The sequence below is a fragment of the Gigantopelta aegis genome, chromosome 9, assembly GCF_016097555.1.
Source record: "Gigantopelta aegis isolate Gae_Host chromosome 9, Gae_host_genome, whole genome shotgun sequence".
NCBI classification, from domain to species: Eukaryota; Metazoa; Mollusca; class Gastropoda; order Neomphalida; family Peltospiridae; genus Gigantopelta; species Gigantopelta aegis.
The window spans coordinates 55,998,326-56,018,524 of NC_054707.1; the positions used below are offsets into that span (position 1 = coordinate 55,998,326).

The 20,199-nt window shown below is 36.0% G+C and overlaps 1 protein-coding gene across 2 annotated transcripts in view; it reads left to right on the top strand.

The window, feature by feature from the left end:
* LOC121381227 (ATP-binding cassette sub-family B member 6, mitochondrial-like) overlaps window positions 1-20,199 on the top strand; it is a 40,877-nt gene that overhangs the window by 11,699 nt on the left and 8,979 nt on the right. For both annotated transcript variants that reach the window (XM_041510441.1, XM_041510442.1), the window contains exons 4-16: window positions 805-991; window positions 2,871-3,011; window positions 3,996-4,098; window positions 4,459-4,548; window positions 6,789-6,910; window positions 7,793-7,902; window positions 11,041-11,106; window positions 11,998-12,212; window positions 12,949-13,012; window positions 16,166-16,251; window positions 17,469-17,526; window positions 18,538-18,642; window positions 19,491-19,564. In XM_041510441.1, the coding sequence (XP_041366375.1) occupies window positions 805-991; window positions 2,871-3,011; window positions 3,996-4,098; window positions 4,459-4,548; window positions 6,789-6,910; window positions 7,793-7,902; window positions 11,041-11,106; window positions 11,998-12,212; window positions 12,949-13,012; window positions 16,166-16,251; window positions 17,469-17,526; window positions 18,538-18,642; window positions 19,491-19,564 (1,421 nt within the window). The remainder of the gene's footprint in view (window positions 1-804; window positions 992-2,870; window positions 3,012-3,995; window positions 4,099-4,458; window positions 4,549-6,788; window positions 6,911-7,792; window positions 7,903-11,040; window positions 11,107-11,997; window positions 12,213-12,948; window positions 13,013-16,165; window positions 16,252-17,468; window positions 17,527-18,537; window positions 18,643-19,490; window positions 19,565-20,199) is intronic.

Genomic DNA, 20,199 nt, shown 5'->3' on the forward strand with positions numbered 1-20,199 from the left:
ATATAATAGCACTTGTAAATCTCTGTAGGCAGAGGGCAGTTATATAATAACAGTTGTAAATCTCTGTAGGCGGGGAACTGTTATATAATAGCACTTGTAAATCTGTAGGCAGAGGGCAGTTATATAATAACAGTTATACATCTCTGTAGGCGGGGGGAACTGTTATATAATAGCACTTGTAAATCTGTAGGCAGAGGGCAGTTATATAATAACAGTTATAAATCTCTGTAGGCGGGGAACTGTTATATAATAGCACTTGTAAATCTCTGTAGGCAGAGAGCAGTTATATAATAACAGTTATAAATCTCTGTAGGCGGGGAACTGTAACGTTATATAATAGCACTTGTAAATTTCTGTAGGCAGAGAGCAGTTATATAATAACAGTTATAAATCTCTGTAGGCGGGGAACTGTTATATAATAGTACTTGTAAATCTCTGTAGGCAGAGAGCAGTTATATAATAACAGTTATAAATCTCTGTAGGTCGGGGACTTATATAATAGCACTTGTAAATCTCTGTAGGCAGAGAGCAGTTATATAATAACAGTTATAAATCTCTGTAGGCGGGGAACTGTTATATAATAGTACTTGTAAATCTCTGTAGGCAGAGAGCAGTTATATAATAACAGTTATAAATCTCTGTAGGTCGGGGACTTATATAATAGCACTTGTAAATCTCTGTAGGCAGAGAGCAGTTATATAATAACAGTTATAAATCTCTGTAAGTCGGGGACTTATATAATAGCACTTGTAAATCTCTGTAGGCAGAGAGCAGTTATAAAATAACAGCTATAAATCTCTGTAGGCGGGGGAGAGGCATGGCCAGGCAGCGTCGACATGGTCGAACATCCTGCAGAAGCTGAAGATGATGATGCCGTATGTGTGGCCGAAACACAACCCGTTCCTGCAGCTGACCGTCTTCTTCTGTGTCCTCATCCTCGTGGCCGGGCGCGTCATCAACGTCTTCGTCCCCATCTACAGCAAGTACATCAGTAAGTCATGTTTCTCACATCATCTACAAGTACATCAGTAAGTCATGTTTGTCACATCTACAGCAAGTACATTGGTAAGTCATGTTTCTCACATCTACAAGTACATCAGTAAGTCAAATTTGTCACATCTGCTACAAGTACATAGGCAAGTCAAGTTTGTCACATCTACTACAAATACATAGGTAAGTCATGTTTGTCACATCTATAAGTACATAGGTAAGTCATGTTTGTCACATCTACAAGTGCATTGGTAAGTCATGTTTGTCACATCTACTACAAGTACATAGGTAAGTCAAGTTTGTCAGATCTACTACAAGTACATCAATAAGTCATGTTTGTCACATCTACTACAAGTACATAGGTAAGTCAAGTTTGTCACATCTACTACAAGTACATCAATAAGTCATGTTTGTCACATCTACTACAAGTACATAAGTAAGTCAAGTTTGTCACATCTACTACAAGTACATAGGTAAGTCATGTTTGTCACATCTACTACAAGTAGATCAGTAAGTCAAGTTTGTCACATCTACTACAAGTACATCAGTAAGTCATGTTTGTCACATCTACTACAAGTAGATCAGTAAGTCATGTTTGTCACATCTACTACAAGTACATAGGTAAGTCAAGTTTGTCAGATCTACTACAAGTACATCAATAAGTCATGTTTGTCACATCTACTACAAGTACATAGGTAAGTCAAGTTTGTCAGATCTACTACAAGTACATCAATAAGTCATGTTTGTCACATCTACTACAAGTACATAGGTAAGTCAAGTTTGTCACATCTACTACAAGTACATAGGTAAGTCATGTTTGTCACATCTACTACAAGTAGATCAGTAAGTCAAGTTTGTCACATCTACTACAAGTACATCAGTAAGTCATGTTTGTCACATCTACAAGTGCATTGGTAAGTCATGTTTGTCACATCTACAAGTACATCAGTAAGTCATGTTTGTCACATCTACAAGTGCTTTGGTAAGCCATGTGTGTCAAATCTACTGCAAGTACATCAGTAAGTCATGTTTGTCACATCTACTACAAGTACATAGGTAAGTCATGTTTGTCACATCTACTACAAGTACATAGGTAAGTCATGTTTGTCACATCTACAGCAAGTACATCAGTAAGTCATGTTTGTCACATCTACTACAAGTACATAGGTAAGCCATGTTTGTCACATTCACTACAAGTACATAGTTAAGTCATGTGTGTCACATCTACTACAAGTACATATGATAGGTAAGTCATGTTTGTCACATCTACAGCAAGTACATAGGTAAGTCAAGTTTGTCACATCTACTACAAGTACATCAGTAAGTCATGTTTGTCACATCTACTACAAATACATAGGTAAGCCATGTTTGTCACATCTACTACAAGTACATCAGTAAGTCATGTTTGTCACATCTACTGCAAGTACATCAGTAAGCCATGTTTGTCACATCTACTACAAGTACATAGGTAGGTCATGTTTGTCACATGTTTTTCAGAATTGTGTTGAATTACTTATTCTCCCAGCTGCCAGGTCATGTTGAATGATGAATCATTGTTTTAAAACTATTTAACTATCGCATATTATTAAATGAGTTTTTAGGTGAAATGTTTATAAATCGATCTAGAATAAACAAACCATAGCATACAGAATTAATGTTTTATTACTGTAATCAAATGGGAACAAAAAGAAAAGAATCAATCACCGTTGTGAGGTGTAGATAATGCAGTTCCAACCCTCAGAACAAAATGTTTTTGTAAGGGCCTCAGTAAATGTCAGCCCTGACAAAAAATACATTTGTCCCTTGGGTTGGAATTGCCTTATCTATACCTCACAATGGTGATATATTCCATTATTCTAGTTTCGACTTTGTGTTTCCAGTAAACAGTCTGACCACAGAGAGGTCTCCGCGAGTTGCTCAGGATGGCACGACGGTCGACCCCCCTGGAGGAAGGCTGGACTTCCGGTGGGACTTCATCATGATTTACGTCGCTCTCCTCTTCCTTCGCGGCGGGGCAACAGGTTCGCTTTTATTCAACTTTACACTAGATTACAATTCATTCATTTCAACTTATTTTCATGCTTATATCCAATTACGGTTCAAGCATGCTGTCCTGGGCATAAACATCCCGCTGTCTGTCCAGGACAGAGGGTTAGTGGTTAGTGAAAGATAAGTCATTGTAGTGGTCTTAAACATACCCATTGAGTCATTAAAACTTGCTTTGGGTGGGAGCCGGTATCGGGATGCAAACCCAGTACCTACCAGGCCGGTAGATTACAACTTTTGTTCTAGTACAGTCATATCATAAAAAGCTTTGCTAGAAAAAATGTCAATACATGCTGAACAAAATTTCCCTTTCTAATAAAGAACAATAACTTCATTAATCAGACAGCACCTTCTCCAATGGATACAGTATCAACAGTAGTTAATCTAAAACAAACTGTTGATCCATCCCATTACAAAAGTTTTACATAAATAGAATTGAATCATACCTATAACATATTCATTAATATCTATAGTTTTCCATCAAACTCCTGATGGGCTTGGGGTGGGACGTAGGCCAGTGGAAAATCGTTCGCTTGATGCACAGTTGGTCTAGGATCGATCCCCGTCGGTGGACTCATTGGGCTATTTCTTGTTCCAGCCATTGCTCCACAACTGGTGTAACAAAGGCCGTGGTATGTACTATTCTGTCTGTGGGATGGTGCATGTAAAAGATCCCTTGCTGCTAATCGAAAAGAGTAGTCCGTGAAGTGGCGGCAGGGGCTTTCCTCTCTCAATATCTGTGTGGTCCTTAACCATATGTCTGGTGCCATATAACCTAAATAAATTTTTTTTTTAATGCAGAAGACTATAGGATTGATTGCACAAGAGTGAAAGAAGTACTAGAAACGTGTGCTGATAATCATATTGAAAGTTTGTAACATTTATTAATAATAATGTTTATAAAGATATTTAATCATAATAATATTATTGTATTTATAAAGTTATTTATTTTATTCCAGGGACGACTGGTTTCCTCAACAATGTTCGTAGCTTCCTGTGGATCAAGGTCCAGCAGTATACAACTCGCCATATCCAAGTGAAACTTCTTCGTCATCTACACTCGTACGGTTCTCAATTGATAAGATAGAATTTCTTGTCAGTTTCATCTAGGATAACTTGGCATCATGTGGGAGGAAATTATCATTTTCAACTAAGTGGGCCTTTTTAAAAATTTGTTTTGGATATTGGATATTTGAAAAACCAATTGTGATCAATACACCACTGTGAAACAATATAAATGTCACCTGATAGTGTACAGGAATATGTTTTTTGTTTTAACAAATTAATTAGAATTAACACATGGAGTGAGTTTTACCAAAATCTGTGAATTGTGATCTTACAGTACTCTCAGTCTGAAAATACTTGAAAATATAATGCACCAAAGTTGGTAAATTTTGTGATTAACTATTGTTTTTCTTGCAGTTTGTCTCTGCGCTGGCACTTGGGTAGAAAGACAGGGGAGGTTTTGAGAGTTGTCGACCGAGGAACGAACAGCATCAACAACTTACTGAAGTATGTTAGTTAAATATAGCTGTGGAAGACCAACCACTATCATTTTAAAAACATTTTTGGTTTTATCTACATCTAATTGGTGTTTCAGATACAGTGAATCCCATTAAAACCAGATCCTCTGTAAACCAGATTTCCCTCAAAAACAGAATTTTTTTATATTATCTTTTTATACGCCCATCTATGATGAGTCTTATTATGGTATGGCGTTGTTCGTCCGTCCGTCCGTCTGTTAACTTTTTCTTGTCCGGACCATATCTTAAATACAGATGATTGTTTTTTTTCAAGTTATGTACTTATACAGATAGTTTATGTTTTTTGTTTCAGTTATGTGGTGAGATGTATATTATTTTCTTGCCCACTCGACAGGGTTATCCAGCTTTTGCAGGGTGCTAGAAAAATCTATCTGGCCCTAGAGCTAGATAAATCTGTCTGACTTGAGTGCTAGACAATTTCTACATATGATGCGACTTTATAACTAATGCTTTACAACGACTGACATCATATCTCATGCAGAATTCTGTTTGCCATTTCACGTTATATCATTGTTTTAAAAATATTTAAAGGAGACCGGACACCAAACCATATATACGGCGTAATGAATTGTTTGCCATCATAAACCACAACACGCAACTACCGCGCTCCCCATATTGACTAAGTTAAGCGTGCCCCCCACTTGTGAGCTTTTCTTTATCACATTAATTTTTGCCACTGTAACCAAAATCTGATGTAGAGTTTATACCCCAGTGCTCCCCCCCCCCCCCCCCCCCCCCCCCCCCCCCCCCCCCAAGTCGTTCCTACGGGCCTGTAAAAACTAAATATATTCAAAGGAGTATATTCGGTGGTTATAGGTTTGAAATGTTTTTTTTATTGAACATTTTATTTCATGCACTTTTATAAAATTTTAAACAGCAATTATGTTACTATAATCTATCGAAAAACTAAAACATATATATATATATACATTAATTTCTGAGATTTTTTAGTACATACATGTAAGTGTACCCTCCGCACCCTCTGGCAGAAACCCAGGGTATTAAAATAATTATTTGGTGTAGAGTATTTTTAATATGATATACAGAAAGCATTGTAAAGTTACAATTTTATTATGCTTTAATAATCGACATTAGCTTTAAAACTAATTAAACATCATTCCTTCTGGCCACAGTACATATGTTGTTCCTGCCAAAGTGTTAGCATTTTAATTTTAATGACAACATACTGAACTGACTATAAACATTGTTAACTAACGTAATAATTCACGTTTTGAAGGTGTTTTGTTATAAGGTTAACAAACCAACTAGATAAAGAGACGTTAGTATGGAGTCGTTATGGGCTGTCGGTGAAAATTAATTTGGTAATTATAGGTAAATAAATGTGAAGTTTAAATATTCGTATGTGAACAAATTGCAATACCTTTATTTAATGTATATGTTAAGTACATACTTGTTTTAATTTTCACATTGTAAATGTACCATAACCTGCTGTATTTAGTTGATGTAAAGCCTGTTCGACGACAATAATGCGTCCATGTTTTAAAACAACTTTCGTGTTTTTGGAAATCAAAACCATGATGTTGGCCGTTTCTTGGGATGCAGCTGACCGGTGCCTCGCAGCGAGCCGGGAGTTAGAGTAATGCGGTCTTTGACACTAACTTAATCCATTACACACTACATGTCTTTTGGTGTCCGGTCTCCTTTAAACAAATTAATATTTGCAACTTTATATTTATTGGTAAGTTGTTATATTTTTATGTCGTTGCATGAAGTGGACTATATTTTCCCTGCGTATGTTTAAATGAGTTTGTAGGTAAAATGTTGACGCATCGTTTTACAATAAACAAACCATTGCTTACAAAATTAATGTTTTGTTACTGAAATTAAATGGGCAATAAAAAGATAACTCGGGACAAAATGGGTTTTTTAAGGGCCTCAGTAAACCTCGGACCTCACAAAAAACATTTTGTCCCTTGTGTTGGAATTGCCTTATATATACCTCACAACGATGACAGATTCTGTTAATATATTTTTAAAATCAGATGTTTTGTTTTGTTTCAGTTATGTATTATTTCAGATTTCCCTCCCAGATATGTAGTGTTTAAAACTACTTATCCAGTGATGTGATATTTTGTTTTAGTTGCAGTTAGTTATGTAGTGTTTTAAATATTTTTGTTTCAGTTAAGTGGTGTTTTAAAATATTTTTTCCACTTATACAGTGTGTCAAATATTTTGTTTTTCTTTCAGTTACGTGGTGTTCCAGATCCTTCCCACCATTGTGGATATTCTCATAGCTGTCATCTACTTCATCACAGAGTTTGACTACATCTTTGGCCTTGTCGTCTTTGCCTGCATGGCGCTCTACTTAAGTAAGTGAAAGTTAATTAAAGCAGATACCATTTTTATATGCCTGTCTATGATGGGTCGTATTATGGTATGGCATAGTCTGTCCGCCGTCCATCTGTCTTTTAACTTTTTCTTGTCCAGACCATATCTTACATACAGATGCATACAGGATCAACAAACCTCACATGTAGGAATAACATGGGATGATGGTGTGTTGCATACTATTACCATTACTACGTCACTGTGACCTATTTTTCACGGTCTACTGCACATAACAGTAAATCCTTGTCCTGACCATATCTTGCATAACTAGGTCTCTGTGATACAAATAAATCAAATAAATTTGTCTGTATTCTGAACATCATATGGTTTTCCATCAAACTCCTGACGGGCGTATCATGTACGTCACTGGTACTCTTGTTGTGTTTCTTTAAATCATGAATTAATTATCATTTTGTGATGTAATGTTTTTTGTTGTACAGTTTGTGGTATACCTGTTTTTGTCAAGCATGTTTGGGGATAAATGAATGAATATATTTTGTGGGTTATTATGTATGTACTGTTTAATTTTGTTGATGTGGAGGTGTAACTATTTCAATCCATGGAATGAACTACAGATAGCACATTTATAAACTTGGCTAGATGATTCTGAACTTTAGTTAAGCATGAGCTTTAGTTAAGCAAGCTCACTGCAGTATTGCTATTTTCTTGTATCACTATTTTAATGTACAGTATTACTTTTTTCAATTCAATAAATATTGGGACACATATATATATATATATATATTAAAAAAAAGACTAGTGTTTCCTCTAACAAAGCTGAAAGGATACAAGCTGTATTGTGTTGTGGAAGTGTTTTCATTATCTACAAATTAAACAAAATAAAACTTTTTGCACTTTCCCAGCTGTAACTATAGTGGTGACCGAATGGCGTACGAAGTTTCGCCGCGAGACGAACCGACTCGACAATGAAGCGAATGGGAAGGCCGTGGATTCACTCCTTAACTTCGAGACTGTAAGTCTTACTTGTTTCTTACTTTGTTCATTTGATCGCCTTTTTTTCATGCTGTGAAATTTACTACAAGTTATTTATTTCTGAGCCAATTGTTTTCTAAATTGCACACAAAAATCATATATATCAGTTATTTCCAAAACACTTGTACTTTTCTTCTTACGTCAGACCAGACTGAAATTATTTGCAAAAAGGATGGGACGGACAATAGTAATACAGCTTGATATGTGTGTTTGATGTTTTCAGTACAATGCAAATCTGAATAAAAAATCTCACAACATTTTTCAAAATCATATCTTTGCTCAAGCTAGTCAAAAGGTAATTTTTCAATATCATGACTGCTGCCATGAGTCAGTGTCAGGTGTTTTCCAACAGGACGACTGCCACTTCATAGGACACTACATAGTAACTTCACCTGTAGGGGATTGCCACTCCATAGGACAATACATTGTAACTTCACCTGTAGGGGACTGCCACTCCATAGGACAATACATAGTAACTTCACCTACAGGGGACTGCCACTCCATGGACACTACATAGTAACTTCACCTGTAGGTGGCTGCCACTCCATAGGACAATACATTGTAACTTCACCTGTAGGGGACTGCCACTCCATAGGACAATACATAGTAACTCCATAGCACAATGCATAGTAACTTCACCTGTAGTGGACTGCCACTCCATAGGACAATACATAGTAACTTCACCTGTAGGGGACTGCCACTCCATAGCACAATACATAGTAACTTCACCTGTAGAGGACTGCCACTCCATAGCACAATGCATAGTAACTTCACCTGTAGAGGACTGCCACTCCATAGCACAATGCATAGTAACTTCACCTGTAGTGGACTGCCACTCCATAGCACAATGCATAGTAACTTCACCTGTAGTGGACTGCCACTAGCACAATGCATAGTAACTTCACCTGTAGTGGACTGCCACTCCATAGCACAATGCATAGTAACTTCACCTGTAGTGGACTGCCACTCCATAGCACAATGCATAGTAACTTCACCTGTAGAGGACTGCCACTCCATAGCACAATGCATAGTAACTTCACCTGTAGTGGACTGCCACTCCATAGCACAATGCATAGTAACTTCACCTGTAGTGGACTGCCACTCCATAGCACAATGCATAGTAACTTCACCTGTAGCATAGGGACTGCCACTCCCATAGCACAATGCATAGTAGTGGACTTCCATAGCACCTGTACCTGTAGGGACTGCCACTCCATAGCACAATGCATAGTAACTTCACCTGTAGGGGACTGCCACTCCATAGCACAATGCATAGTAACTTCACCTGTAGGGGACTGCCACTCCATAGCACAATGCATAGTAACTTCACCTGTAGGGGACTGCCACTCCATAGCACAATGCATAGTAACTTCACCTGTAGGGGACTGCCACTCCATAGCACAATGCATAGTAACTTCACCTGTAGGGGACTGCCACTCCATAGGACACTAATGCATAGTAACTTCACCTGTAGGCCACTCCATAGCACACTGCATAGTAACTCCATACTCCACACATGCATAGTAACTTCACCTGTAGTGGGGCACAGTGCATAGTAACTTCACCTGTAGGGGACTGCCACTCCATAGCACAGTGCATAGTAACTTCACCTGTAGGGGACTGCCACTCCATAGCACAGTGCATAGTAACTTCTCCTGTAGGGGACTGCCACTCCATAGCACAGTGCATAGTAACTTCTCCTGTAGGGACTGCCACTCCATAGTGCATAGTAACTTCTCCTGTAGGGGACTGCCACCACAGTGCATAGTAACTTCTCCTGTAGGGGACTGCCACTCCATAGCACAGTGCATAGTAACTTCTCCTGTAGGGGACTGCCACTCCATAGCACAGTGCATAGTAACTTCACCTGTAGGGGACTGCCACTCCATAGCACAGTGCATAGTAACTTCTCCTGTAGGGGACTGCCACTCCATAGCACAGTGCATAGTAACTTCACCTGTAGGGGACTGCCATAGCACAGTGCATAGTAACTTCACCTGTAGGGGACTGCCACTCCATAACAGTGCATAGTAACTTCTCCTGTAGGGGACTCCATGCCACTCCATAGGACAGTGCATAGTAACTTCACCTGTAGGGGACTGCCACTCCATAGGACAGTGCATAGTAACTTCACCTGTAGGGGACTGCCACTCCATAGGACAATACATAGTAACTTCACCCGTAGGGGACTGCCACTCCATAGGACAGTGCATAGTAACTTCACCCGTAGGGGACTGCCACTCCATAAGACAGTGCATAGTAACTTCACCCGTAGGGGACTGCCACTCCATAGGACAATACATAGTAACTTCACCCGTAGGGGACTGTCACTCCATACATAGTAACTTCACCCGTAGGGGACTGCCACTCCATAGGGACTGACTCACTCCATAGGACAATACATAGTAACTTCACCCGTAGGGGACTGCCACTCCATAGGACAATACATAGTAACTTCACCCGTAGGGGACTGCCACTCCATAGGACAATACATAGTAACTTCACCCGTAGGGGACTGCCACTCCATAGGACAATACATAGTAACTTCACCCGTAGGGGACTGCCACTCCATAAGACAATATATAGTAACTTCACCTGTAGGGGACTGCCACACAGTATATTTTGCATTATGCAGTTATTCTTACACTGGTACAAAACACATGGTCAGTGTTAAAAGAAAAGGAAATAAAAAGAACCCCATTGAATTCAAAAGCAGAAATACTAGTGAATATTCATGGAGGTCTCCAGAAGGCTATCTTTTTTAATTAAATTTGTAAAATATTTTCTTTCTGTTTAAAATTAAATTGTGTGTGTGGATCTTTTTCCTTCCCTAGACATTAAACAAAAGCAGCCCGGGACCTCAACCAGATGATTAAAAACAGTTCATCAATCTAAAACAATTATCTTTATGCCAATTTTTGTCATTTTAAACAATATCAACAAGCTACATATAATTTGTTTTAATTTGTCAGCATTTCTCAGATTCGTTTTTAGTTGAGTGTAATTGTTGCTAGTAACTGTTGTTAGTCATATCACTCACAGTTGCAATTGGTTGCTATTAAAGACATGTTCTTCATTTAAACCTACTCTACATTTATGTCTGTTTTGTTTCTTTTAGGTGAAGTATTATGGAGCTTCTGATTTTGAAACCGCAAGATATGATGATGCGATTAAAAAATTCCAGGTTGGTCATCTTAAAGAGGTATAAAGAGATTATTAGGAAATTCTTGGTTAATTATTGTGAGCTATTTACATGAAATTACTGTAGATATAAAGAGATTATGGTACTTTTAATACTTGGTTTAAACAATATTTATTAACCATTAAATATGCGGTTTTGGGATCAGCCAACAGGCATGAGCCTATATTAAGGCCTCTCCCTACATTTTTCAAATACAAAGACATACAGCCAAGATGACAAATTTAATAAATTGATATTTGTAAACGAAGACAAGTGCTGTTTTAATACTTCATTGGCTTGATGAATTTAATATACTTTCCAATGATGTAGTTAATTTCAATTCATTTGTTAAAATTAATCAGACTAGATCGTTTCTAAAATCGGAGGTTGTTAATTCAGCATTTTACCAGATGTATATGTGTGAAGTAGAGTTATATCTTAATTTAAACAATGAATTTCACCTGTGAATATGTTGTGTATGGAATGTATTAAACATTGAATCATTTTAAAATCACAAATGAACATATTCTTTAATTACGCTTTATCCATCCATGATAGTCGATAACATACACACCTGCACAATGACAAACATTCTTGCCACTCAGTCGTATTATTGGGTTACCTAATGATGTCCCCAGTTGGTGATGGGCTTGTTTGATCGAGGATCAATCCCTGTTGGTGGGCGTATTGGATTATTTACCAGTGCTCCTCTGTGGGATGGTGCAACCAGCTTGTATTAACAAATCCGGAATGAAATTTCAAATGCATTTGACAGGGTTATGAACATATACAAATTAGATTTATTATTACAATATTGTATCTAAATATGAAGCATTTGTTCTTTGAAATTCAGTACCCTGGTGATTAATATCAATGTTATTTTTTTTGTTTTAGCAAATGGAATGGAAGTCAACAGCCAGTCTGAATCTGTTGAACACGGCACAAAACATTGTTGTTACGATTGGTTACATGTCTGGATCGTTACTCTGTGCGTACGCTGTGGTCTATGGGTTAAACAACCTGCATCTGACGGTGGGAGATTACGTTCTCTTTGGAACATACATTGCTCAGTTGTATGCCCCACTCAACTGGCTCGGAACCTACTACAGGTAATCAAAGTGGTTTAAATGGCTTGATTCTATTACATGTAAACAGGGTGGTTTAGGTGACTTGACCCTATTATACACAGAGTGGTTTAGGTGACTTGACCCTATTATACACAAACAGGGTGGTTTAGGTGACCTCATTCTCTTACAGGTGAACAGTGTGATTTAGGCTATTTGGAACTTACACGCAGATGGAAACATATTACATAATGAGTGTAGCAGCATCATTGTAGTGTTGAGAGTGATCAATGTTCATAGTAGAATATATCTACTTTTCTTGAAAGGTCGAGTTACTGCCAGATGTACACGGATGAAATTCGTAGAAATCTAGTCGTTCCTCACATGATGGCTGATAACCATCTCCGCACATTGTAAAATAATAATGCCTGACCCCATGCCTTTCGACACAACATGCACTTCATACTGCAGTATATGATCATCATTATCACCAAATCTGGTGCCTATTAAACATCAATAACGTGCAGCAAATTTACAGAAGAGAGCATCAGTCATCTCAGGCTGACATCTGAATTTAAGGGTTCAGTAAATACTACCTGAATGCAGGATGTTTTTTGTCCCATTAATGAGTTATTATTGCTTGATTATTTCAATGTTCAATTGTATATACGGTTATTTTGGTGATGTATTGCTGCTGTATTTCAGTGTAATTCAAATGGTTATTTTAATGACCCTCAGCAAATCTTTAAAATCAAGTAACACATGATGTGGGTTTTTTCAGGATGATACAGCAGGCTTTCATTGATATGGAGAACATGTTTGACCTGTTACAGGAGGACCAGGAGGTGACGTACTATTCAGTTACTTAACACTTACATCGCTCAAATTAAGATAATGCTTGATCTAATTATCTTGTCTTTACAAAGTAAAAAGGCAAGATATAGGTATCACTTCTCCAATGGCCACAGTTGCATTACCAACTTTTGTGTTAAAACTTGGTTTATGTTAAAGTTTTGAGTTTAGATCAGTTTCTCAAAAACTATAAGTCCTAGGTCATTAAAACTTGGTTTATGTTAAAGTTTTGAGTTTAGATCAGTTTTTCACAGATTTAAGTCCTAGGTCAATGAAACTTGGAATTAATATGTTGTCGATGTAAAATGTAATATGTACTGTCTGACAATAAAATACATTACTTTTTAATAATGTTTTTAAATGTTTGTAGTTATACACTTGTACACATAGGGCCTAATTGCTTACGATTTTTGTGATTTGGCGACACATCAGCTATTTTCCAATCGAATGTACTCTATGTTCCAGTCGAATGCACTGGAATGGGTTTTTTTGGGGGTTTTTTTTTTTTTTTTTTTTTTTTTTAATTTTTATTGTCCCCAGAAATATTTGGCAGTGTCAGGGTTGAGGAATGCACTGGAATGTTTACTATTCGGAATACTTCAGCCGATTATGATTTTCCCCGATGTCTCACAGAATCAGCCGAGGAGTTCCGAGTGGCAAACAAACCCACGTGATTTCGACTGATTGACTGACGTTTTAGTAGAGGGGATGATTTTTCGTTTCAGATTTTTGCAAATTCCGGGGTTTTTTTTCGTTTTTATGTGTTCAATTAGTGTCATGTTTTATTATGATAAACTATACCCATTTATGTTTTATTGTTCCAGCTCTGAGTTTGTTGGCTGTTGCTATTTTTTAAATACCTGTAAACTTTTTTGTTGACACAAACTTTAAAAAAAAAAGAGTTGAGTAATGTTTACTTGCCACTAATAAAGACAAAACAAAAGTGATGTACCATATTTTCTAGCCTATTACACACACTGGTGTATAAACCGCACCACTTGGTTTTAGACAAAGTTCCGACCTTCATCCGTACATGAACCGCACCTTTAACTAAGGCGTAGTTAAAACAAAGTCACAAACTTAATTACTGTTAATTATTGTTTGTATTTAATAATAAAGAGATCCATTCTCCCTTAAATTCAAACAATAAATAATTGTTGATTGTGTGGCTTTCAGTTTCATTTCATCAAATGGATTATGGGTAAGTTTCGTAAACAAAACACACCATTGACAAGATATATATTTTGCAACCCCATCAAGGAGAGGGGAAAAATGACCTGGGGAAAATAAATGTACACATGCCTCACCGCGGGACCCCCTGAAGCGCGGGACCCGTAGCATATGCTACATGTGCTACTAGAATAAACCGGTAAGAAAAAAAGTAAAATGCTATTTTTGTGTGCAATTTAGAAAACAATCGGTTTAGAAATAAATAACTTGTAATAAATTCCATAGCATGAAAAAAGGCGTTCCCCGTGGGACGGACTATAAATGTGAATTGCTTCCATACATATATTCCATATATTCCATATATTCCATATAAAGAATATGCCCGAAGTTTTACGAAATTACGTTTTCCAACGAAAGCGTCATGTAAATCGGTTATGCTTATGAATCGTAGTAAGTATTATTAAAAAATATCGAAATTGAACATACTAGAAATCTTATTATATAATCAACATTCTGAAATTGTATTAGTAGGCTACATGTTTATTTTTATATTTCAAGTTAAATTTCACTGTGTAAAGTGACACGGGTAAACAGTCTCATGCTTTGTTGCAAGCTTATGGCAATTAAGCGTAACTTCCGAGAATGAACGGTTCTGGAAGTGTTGAGGCATACAGTGTGCTCCATGAAAGTTGGCATACAAAAAAACTATGCATATATTATTAATATTGAATCTTAAAACTACCAAAAAAGATTTATAATGGTGCTTGAACCAGAAATACAACTTTTGAAGGTTTTTTTTTTTTAAATCGCAAATTCTATTTCAGTTACGGTACTAAATTCCGCGATTCCGTCCGTTTTTCCGTGATCACGGAAAATCATCCCCTCGACTTTAGATAACAACAGTTTAAAAGTGATTGTGGGCAAGGAAACTGCACATTATTATGCGACACCACTCGCCTTTTGGTGTAACAAAAAGTCTGTCGTCCGACGGGCAACTAGTATCACAGAATTAAGTTGCCCGACTGAATATTAGGTTGTCACAGACCGGACGATCGTAAAAATTTAGCGCTGTAAGTCGTAAGTCAATGAAACTTGGTCTATGTTAAAGTTTTGAGTTTAGATCAGTTTCTCAAAAACTATAAGTCCTAGGTCAGTGTTTCTTGGTTTATAGTTGCACCATTGGACGTTCATTACAGAACACCAAAACTGTTTATGGTATGTTAGACATTTAATTCCACAAAATTCTTGTTTAAATACAATGTAAACCCTAACTCGGCATTTCACATGAAGAAGTATTCGCCAGCGACGTAATGAATATCTCAGTATTGCTGAAGTTGTTTGTGGTTATTTTCTTACCTTGATGAAGGTGACATATAGGTATTACTTTTCTGATGGTGTTCACTTTTGCATTTAACTTAAATGTTACGTTTTCACGTTTTAGTCCATTTCTCACAAATTATAACTCCTAATATAACTCTTAGTAGTGTTTAGCTCAATGTTAAGTTTTCACATTTAGTTCTATTTCTCACAAACTTGCCTTTTATTTACAACTATGATGAATGTTTATCTCAGTGTGTGTTACAAAATGTAAACTTAAATTTAAACAAGTCGTGTAATATTTGAGAAATTGAATTAAAGAATTTTGAAGTGTTTTTTAACATGAATTGAGATATACTTATGAGTGACACCAAATAACTTTATGATAGGCAAGACATTTAATTCTGCAGAACATTTTTTGTGACGTGTGTGTGTAATGTGTAATGTGTGTGTGTATGTGTGTGTAATTTGTGTGTGTGTGTGTGTAGTGTATGTAATGTGTGTGTCTAATATGTGTGTGTGTAATGTGTGTATGTAATGTGTGTGTGTGTAAGTGTGTGTGTGTGTTCATGTGTAATATATATACATGTTGTTAGAAAGACAAAGAAACTTACACATTTTTTTGAAATTTAATATGACTTGAAGTTATTGTGTTGTAGGTCAAAGATATACCAGATGCCAACAATATTGTGATAAAACATGGAGAAATAGTGTTCAAAAATGTGTGTTTCCATTACGAGCCTAGGTAAGATATATTACCTTTAAGTTCCTTAATTGACATGGTGCTCAGTTCATAACCATTGTCTTCCCCATTATAGATCAGTTCTTCATCTACACCTCTCAGTGTCCTGTATCTTCATATATCAGTGTTTTCCTCTTCAATACACAGTCTTCCTTTATCAGTTAAAATTTGTTTTGTTTAATGACACCACTAGAGCACATTGATTAATTAGTCATTGGCTATTGAATGTCAAACATTTTGGCACATTGTCTTCAGAGGAAACCTGCTGCATTTTTCCATTAGTAGCAAATCTTTATATGCAGTTTCCCACAGACAGGACAGCACATACCAAGTCCATTGATATACAAACTGAGCTAGATCCCATCCCCCTTAACTCTTAAGTCTTTATTGATCTATATATCTATATCTATATCTGCATACAAGTGTCTTCCCCTTGAATATTCTGTCTTTATATATGTGTCTTCCTGTTCAACACTCAAAAAACCTTTGTGTTGACATTACACAATGATGTAGCTGGTGACAAGTTGTCCATGAGAAGTCACCCTGGTTACAAAGAAATACATAACAGAGCCTTTTACAGTGTTAGTAGAATGATGATTATCGATACACCAATCACCTATATGACTTGCTCTTACAGAAATTTGTATTCCACAAACATCAAAAGGGGGAAGCAAAATCCAATAAACAAACCCAAACACCTAATAGAATTGACTGTATTTTACAAATATACTAGGAAATCGTATATGCACCGATTCAAAGATGAAAAAATATTTTAGGGGAACATACCCCTATAAACCCTCTAAATGCCCCCCCCCCCCCCCCCATCCCCCACTTTAAATATCTTTCATATGGGACTTAATTGTAATGTATATTTGTATTATTAATCAGTACAATTTTTGTTTTAATAATGAAAAAAATATGTCTTGAAAGTAGGTGAAAATGTCCCCAAAGTGTTTTAGTTTGCGATATTTCTGGGGAAAATGCTAATGTGCATGTGAGCATATTATATAAATGACTAGTTCACTGAGTATGTACTTATACTTAGATGCACGTAAAACTAGTGCATGTAAGAACATACAAATCATTAGTTCGTTGTTTGAATATATAACTACTTGACCTCACCTCAGTGCCGGTAATACATACTACTGTTAGTTTTAATGTATCTTCTTCTATTTTATGTCTATATAATTTATCTTTTGTATGTTTTTATGTTTTTTCAGCCGTCCCATTTTGAAAAACATAACTTTTGTTGTTCCATCTGGTCAGACATTTGCTTTGGTAAGTATTTTCAACTTTATCCTGCATGAAGTTGAAAACATATTTGAGTGAAAGTTGAACATGTAAGCGAGTACCCACCATTTCAACTTGTACAGTCTATTTCTAGAGGCGTGTGTGTGTTTGCGGAGGGGGGTAGGATGGGGGTAATTAAAACCCTCTTCTTCTTGAAGCAAGTTTTTAAAAATGTTTGTATTTTTTTAATGTGCATATACCATTTTGTTTATAGGCACTTGCATTTGAGGATATCAAACTGCTCTTTTGTCAAGTTTGATTGTTCTCATAATTACCATTTCGATAACTTCCAAGTTGAAAATATATGAAATGCTCAGGAGCTCTTATTTTCAACTTGTAAACTGGTAAGAAAACAAGCTTACTGAGCGACCTTCACCTTTTGAATTTAGAAGCAAAATGGCAATGAAATGTTTCTTACTCACCTGAAATGTTCAATCGACGATGATCGATCAGTGCAAAAGTGGTGGCAGACTATTTTAATACTTTTCATGCCATTTCAGTTGGGAAAATATTTAATTCATAATTTATAACAAATTTCAAATCTTGAAGTCGATAAAAAAGCAAATGTTATAAAATTTATTTGGAGGTGTAGCAGAATTATTTTAAACAGATTTATTAAAATTTTTGTTTTAAAGATACTTTGTTTTATTATTTGTGAAAATAGCTACATTTGTAAGTTGAGATACATTGCTGTTGACTATTTTGAGGGGACCAGGTCTTACTTTCTTACAAGTGTACCTGACTAATGTAATAAGGGGACAGTGCCATAGGTTAGAAGTCAGATTAAGTAGTCAATAAAAGAGAAAACATTCCAATCTCCTTCCATTTTATCACCTCACTGACCAGACATGGTATGCCAGTGCAAAATTATGCAAAAAGACATACACGTATAATAATATGGGGGAAAAAATGGATTGTTGAGGGATGGTGATGTTTGTGTGAATTTTATATTTGTTAGGAATTGTAATGACTCTTAACAAGCTGTATTGCTGTTTTCAGGTGGGCCACACTGGCAGTGGGAAAAGCACCATTGTTCGTCTTCTCTTCCGGTTCTACGACGTCACATCTGGAGTTATTAAAGTAGATGGACAAGACATTTCACTTGTTAGTACTCTTCATTTTGACTTTCAAAGTGAAACTTAGAGAAGACAGACCTTTTTGTATTTAAAACAAAATGCAAAGAAAAAAATTAGATTGATTTTGTATTAAATGTGGATTGATTTTATTTCCTAACTCGAGATATAGATATATATCTCTACATATCTCTACTATCTATCTATCTATCTATCTATTTGATTTGTACCTTGTATCCAATGAGGATATTCATCAGATTTCCACCATGTTTAGCAGCTTAAAGATTAACTTTAATAAACAATTAGTATATTTGTGAAAAAACAGTTAATAAATGTTATTTATTATTTTGAAGATGTAATATATAATTGATCACCTATATTTTTTTTATATTATATATATTATTTTAAAGATATATATACTGTACTCCAATGGGACCATTGAAAAAGCACCATTCAATTTTCAGTTGTTATTGCTATCGCATGTGTGAGGTTGCTATATAACAATAATAAACCTGACACTTGTATACAATTTTAAGTTATTTATTGCCTACCAGAATAAATCCAGTTATACAAAATCAGTTTAATGTATTACTTTTCTTCTTGTGTCTGTTTTACAACTTCATATCTGATGGTACATTTTCAGTGGAGTTCAGTACAATACACTATTGATCATATAATTAAAAAAACAATTAAATGTAATATAATACACAAGCAGCTGTTCAATATCTGATTTATAGATTGTGTAAATTCACCTATAACTTAACTGTGTAGACAAAAAAAAAAAAAAAGGTCAAAATGGCTTACATACTTTTTGTCTTCCTTAAACCCCATCATTGGCCATTTTTATTTTCTATATTTACCCTTTTCCTATATCCATAGGTTACACAGCAGTCACTACGAGAACACATTGGTGTTGTGCCTCAAGATACAGTGCTATTCAACAGTGATATTAGGTATGTCATGGAGCTACATGTATGTTATACCTATTGTCCGAACCAAATTGTTAACAACTACAAAAAATTACTCTCCTACCTTTAATTGCCGTTAGATTTCCTCCAAAGTTTGTCCAGACAAAAATCGCAAAAAAAACACTACAAATATACAGATTCCACACACGAGACTGCAACGATGTCGCCGATATTGTCTTTGCTGAGATTGCATAGGGAAAAATACATGCAGTTTTCTGCCGTCTGCCATGTTGCTTGTTTATGGAATACTCTTCAAGAGGGGTGAAAGCCTCCAAAGTATGTGACACAATTACTATGAAATCGATGATCTCTAGTGGTATCATTAAAATAATAATAATAATAATAATTTAAAAAATAATAATATGACGTCATTACGTTTGCTTTTATATCATAACATGTTATGACATTGTTAGATTAAGTCCTATCCTTTCACCCCTCTTGAAGAATATTCCATAAAAAGTCAAAATGGCAGCTGATACAAAATTACATGCTTTTTTCCCTATGCGCTCTCAGCGAAGTCGATATATGTGACATGGTTATCATCTGGTATGTGGAATCTGTGTCATTGTAATGGTTTTTTCAAGATTTGTGTCTGGACAAACTTTGGAGGAAATCTAACG